Below are 4,345 nucleotides of genomic sequence, written 5' to 3' on the forward strand. Positions count from 1 at the left end.
TTTTTTTTTAATTAACAGTGATTCTATAGAGGAATTTTAGTGCCAAAATGCTTTAAAGACTAGAACCTTTTGGAGATGAACAGGCCTGATTCTAGTATGGAAGTAGGTTTTTTTTGTTTGTTTTTTTACCCCATTTTAAATGGTAGAGAGGAAGTAAAATGCTATATTTTCATCCCTGGAATATCTTTCTGGGCATACTCAGTAAATACTTACTGGTTTGTCACCTAATTCCCAAAGTATTTCAATGCTGGTTTTCAAGCCTTATCACTTTAACATCAAGAAGAAAGTGGGGAATTGTCTACTTATGGTTGGTTGGTTGTTTTGCTTTGTTTTTAAAGCCCCTCCTCTCACAAATAATGGGATTGTGTGAGAAATATTAGGAAGCACAAAGCATAGAAGCTTATGCAGATGGATAAAATGGGAGGGTACCAAGAAGAGGATAGACCATGGTAAGGAAGGAAAAGCAAAGAGCTGTAAAATTTGGCAACAGTTTTCTTCCTGTCCCACATTTTCCCAATAACTAGTGAGCCAACTGACTTACTGTGTGAATACATAGTCATTTTTTTACAGAAAAAGCAAGTGTCAAAATGCTTGTTCAGAAGTGGGATGGGATTATTTTTGAAGTGAAACCAGTATCTTCAGTTGGCTGTAATGATGAAAGAGCAGTTGTTGCTCTGCTAGAAAAATATATTTAGACTGATGTACTCAGAAAAGACGATACCATTTCTTTGAAATAAAACTGGATGCATTTGGTCTCAGTACTTGCATGATAATAAAAATGCAAACTAAAGGAATCAAACAAAAGTTGTTTCTGCCTTCCTTGTCAATACAGTGAAAGCAAATTCTGACTTTGAAAGCACGTATTTGAAATTCAAGTATCTAACTAAATGTAGCCAGAAAACTGTCTGGTTCTGAGCTGAGCTACATCTGTCTGAATTATAGTGGAAGCAGAGCAGGCACATAAATTTCAGTCTGGCCATGCTTCTATGACTTTTCTAGCTCAGTCATTCTTGATCAAGAGCCTTTGAAAGACAAGCTTTCCACTGCATCTATGCTCTTAAGCAAGATACATATCACAGTGTAAATGGAAAAATAATTTGTGAGTCAAATTTAATTTAAATTAATCAACTGTTTTTGCTCTAAGTAACATAATGTCCTTCAGTATTATTTGAGAAATTTCAAGTTTAAATTCTGTAGTACGTGATGACAAAGTATTTTGAAACTGATCTTACTTGGAGGCAATGGTAAGAGTTTCAGAACTGACAAGTGTATTAAATTTATTATGTGTAGTTCAATTGCATTTGTTTCACACAAAAGACTTCAGAATGTAATTTTTTATGAACTAAAGTTGTGACAGTTGTATTTTTACTTTGGAAGATAAGGAGAGGTCTTCTGGGGAGTTAAGTAAGAAATTGACTGTAGAATACATGCATACCTTTTTAAAAAATGGAAAAAATGATTTCTTTTAGGACTCTTTCATTCCTGGGAATGAGTTTATGTCTTGCCTTGATGTTCATTTGCTCTTGGTACTATGCTTTGATTGCCATGCTAATCGCAGGATGTATATACAAATACATAGAATATAGAGGGTAAGACCAAATATCTTATTTATTCTATATTTAATATATTTAATATTCAGCAAAAGGATTTTTGTTATATAAAATAGGTACAACTGAAGCAATAGAACTAAGAATATTCTTTGAAACAAGGTAAGATTCCATCATTAAGGATTACAAGTTTTGAAAATTCTTACTTCTCTGGAAGCTCAGTTCCAAAATCCTCAGCAAATATAACTAATCAAAATGAGAAGCAATATAGCTGGGAAATATTAATTTAAACAAATATTGTGGTGTTAAATTTGGTACTTGAGGTACATCACAGTTCTGGGCTCCCCAATTCAAAAAAGACAGGGATCTCCTGGAAGGAATCCAGTGGAGGGCCAGAAAGATGATTCAGGGCCTGGAACATCTCCCTTTTGATGAAAGGCTGAGTAACCTGGGTCTGTTCAGTCTGGGGAAAGAAAGACTGAGGGGGATCTCATTAATGTTCATAAACATCTAAAGGGAGATGGGCAAGTGGATGAGGCCAGGCTCTTTTCAGTGGTGTGCAGTGATAGGATAAGGAGCAATGGCCTAAAACTTGAACGTAGTAAGTTCCATATAAGCATGTGGAAGAACGGAGCACTGGAACAGGTTGCCCAGAGGAGTTGAGGACTCTCCTTCTATGGAGATATTCAGACCAGTCTAGGTGCCTATGTGTGCAACCTACTGTAGGCTACCTGCTTTAGTGGGGGGGTTGGACTCAGTGATCTCTTGAGGTCTCTTCCAACCTCTTCTGTGATTCTGTGATCATCTTTTTGCACCAAGCAGCAACTAATACAAAAATATAATGAACTTCTGTGAAAGAGGTAAAACTCTGCTCAGCACTTTTTAGAATGGATCACACTTAAGAAGCCAGAACACCCACTGAAAATGATTTATTTTTTAAAGTCTAGATAATCTTTAACTTGCAATATACTTTTAGAGCCACACTTGCCAGAAACGCAGGGCAGTAAGGGAGTTGAAGAATATATTCAATTCATTAAATAAACACATAAAATTTAGAGGCAATCATGATCAGTGTATACATTTTCCGTTTCTAAGGAAAAGACATCTGGCGACAAAAGATTCTAGCAAAAATAAGGTATTTTGATAAGTAACGAAGCACAAATGTTTGCAGATCAACTGATATAAACAACTCCATGTTGTAGATTCTCCATCTTTTCATGTCACTATCTGCAGAATAAAAGTTTTCCTGAATAGAATTTTCCTGGATTGTACATAGGTACAATAGGTAATGCCTCCTATTTATTTCTATGGAAACTACAACAGATAAAAAGAGCATAATGACACTACTTGATAAAGCAAATTCTCAGCTTCAAAATACCATATTTCAGTATAGTCACTACCATTAGTAGTCACTACCATTAGTTATGCATTTTTGCCAGCAGTGAACGAGAGCCTGCAGGCCATGCTCGTAAAAATCTGTGTGGCTGTCTGGAACATGGTTTGTCTTTCACATCATTGCCGTCACTGCTGAAATGTACCATCCAGCACCTCACTGTGCTAACATCTACTGTTTGGTCTCCATAAATATCTGCAAGAATTAATGAATGTCATTGAGTGCAATTTTTCCTACATGGAGGAATTCCACACATTTGATTCATATGCTCATCTACATCAGATATCATTTTATCAGACTTCCCCTCTGCTGCAATCTGTTGCAGATCAACAGAATGTAATATAATGTACTCATGGGAAGGTTCAAACTCTGCTGCATACCACCTACATCCATTAGCCTCTGACATCGTGGGCCAATGTAATAAAATAGGAGGCGTTACTTTTGAAGCAGTCCTCCTAACAGCTCCTTGTTATTAGATTCAACAGGAAATTTCTCTTGTCTGTTTCATCTCGTCAGATCAAATGATCAGTTCTGCTGATGTGTGTTTATTGGTATATTCATATATAAAATTGTACGTATATCCATATTCATACACAAAGCCTAGAAATGTTGAAATGTGGCCACTGCATCTACCCTGTAGAAAGATTCTATTTTGCTCAGACTCAGTCCCTGCCTTTATAAATGCAGAGTCTGATTTTTGTGAGAGGAGTGAGAATAGACCTTGAAGCATCCTAAAAACTATCTAGGCAAAAAAAAAAAAAAGTTTTAATTTTTGGGTAAATGAGTAAAAGCAACTTTCTGTCTATCTGTCAGTGTACATTATAGTTGCCACCTTGTTCTCTAAGGTAAATTTTGACTTACGGTACCTAAATTTTGAAAGAGGTCTAGAAATAACAAAGGTCAGTGAAAATTCATGAAAGGAAATAAGGAGGCATGGGTGGGATGAGAAATGGGGTGGGGCAGAGAGGAAAGGAGGGAGAAGGAAGATTGATCTACCCAAAGTAGCATTTCCATAGAAGAGTGTAATTGCAACATTAGACTAACATTTCTGTCCTTTCTTGTTTGTCACCTGGAATAGTTTTATATTGGGATAAAGAGAAGTCAAAAATGTAGAGGCAGAAAGTGTTTGGGAAAAAGGATGAAGATTTAGGTTTCTCTGGAAGAAGCTGAGAAAGAAAGGAAATAGAGAAGGTAGAACACTAATACATAGGAAGTAAAATCTTGCTTATTCTAATGCTTGAAAGCAACTTAGAAGGCTCCCATTATTACAAACAAAAACCTTTTATGTATAACATAAACCATAATAAATATTTAAAAATATTATAAACAGATATCTTGAAAGGACCTGAGATATAAATCTACAGTATGAGATTTTTGTTAAGCCTTCGTGTTTGGAAAAAAAAAA

The 4,345-nt window shown here is 35.7% G+C and overlaps 1 protein-coding gene across 1 annotated transcript in view; it reads left to right on the plus strand.

The window, feature by feature from the left end:
• SLC12A7 (solute carrier family 12 member 7) overlaps nt 1–4,345 on the plus strand; it is a 70,112-nt gene that overhangs the window by 44,456 nt on the left and 21,311 nt on the right. Inside the window, exon 17 of the mRNA XM_031552686.1 lies at nt 1,470–1,589. Within this exon, the coding sequence (XP_031408546.1) occupies nt 1,470–1,589 (120 nt within the window). The remainder of the gene's footprint in view (nt 1–1,469; nt 1,590–4,345) is intronic.

The sequence above is a fragment of the Meleagris gallopavo genome, chromosome 3 (genome assembly GCF_000146605.3).
Source record: "Meleagris gallopavo isolate NT-WF06-2002-E0010 breed Aviagen turkey brand Nicholas breeding stock chromosome 3, Turkey_5.1, whole genome shotgun sequence".
In the NCBI taxonomy this organism is placed as follows: domain Eukaryota; kingdom Metazoa; phylum Chordata; class Aves; order Galliformes; family Phasianidae; genus Meleagris; species Meleagris gallopavo.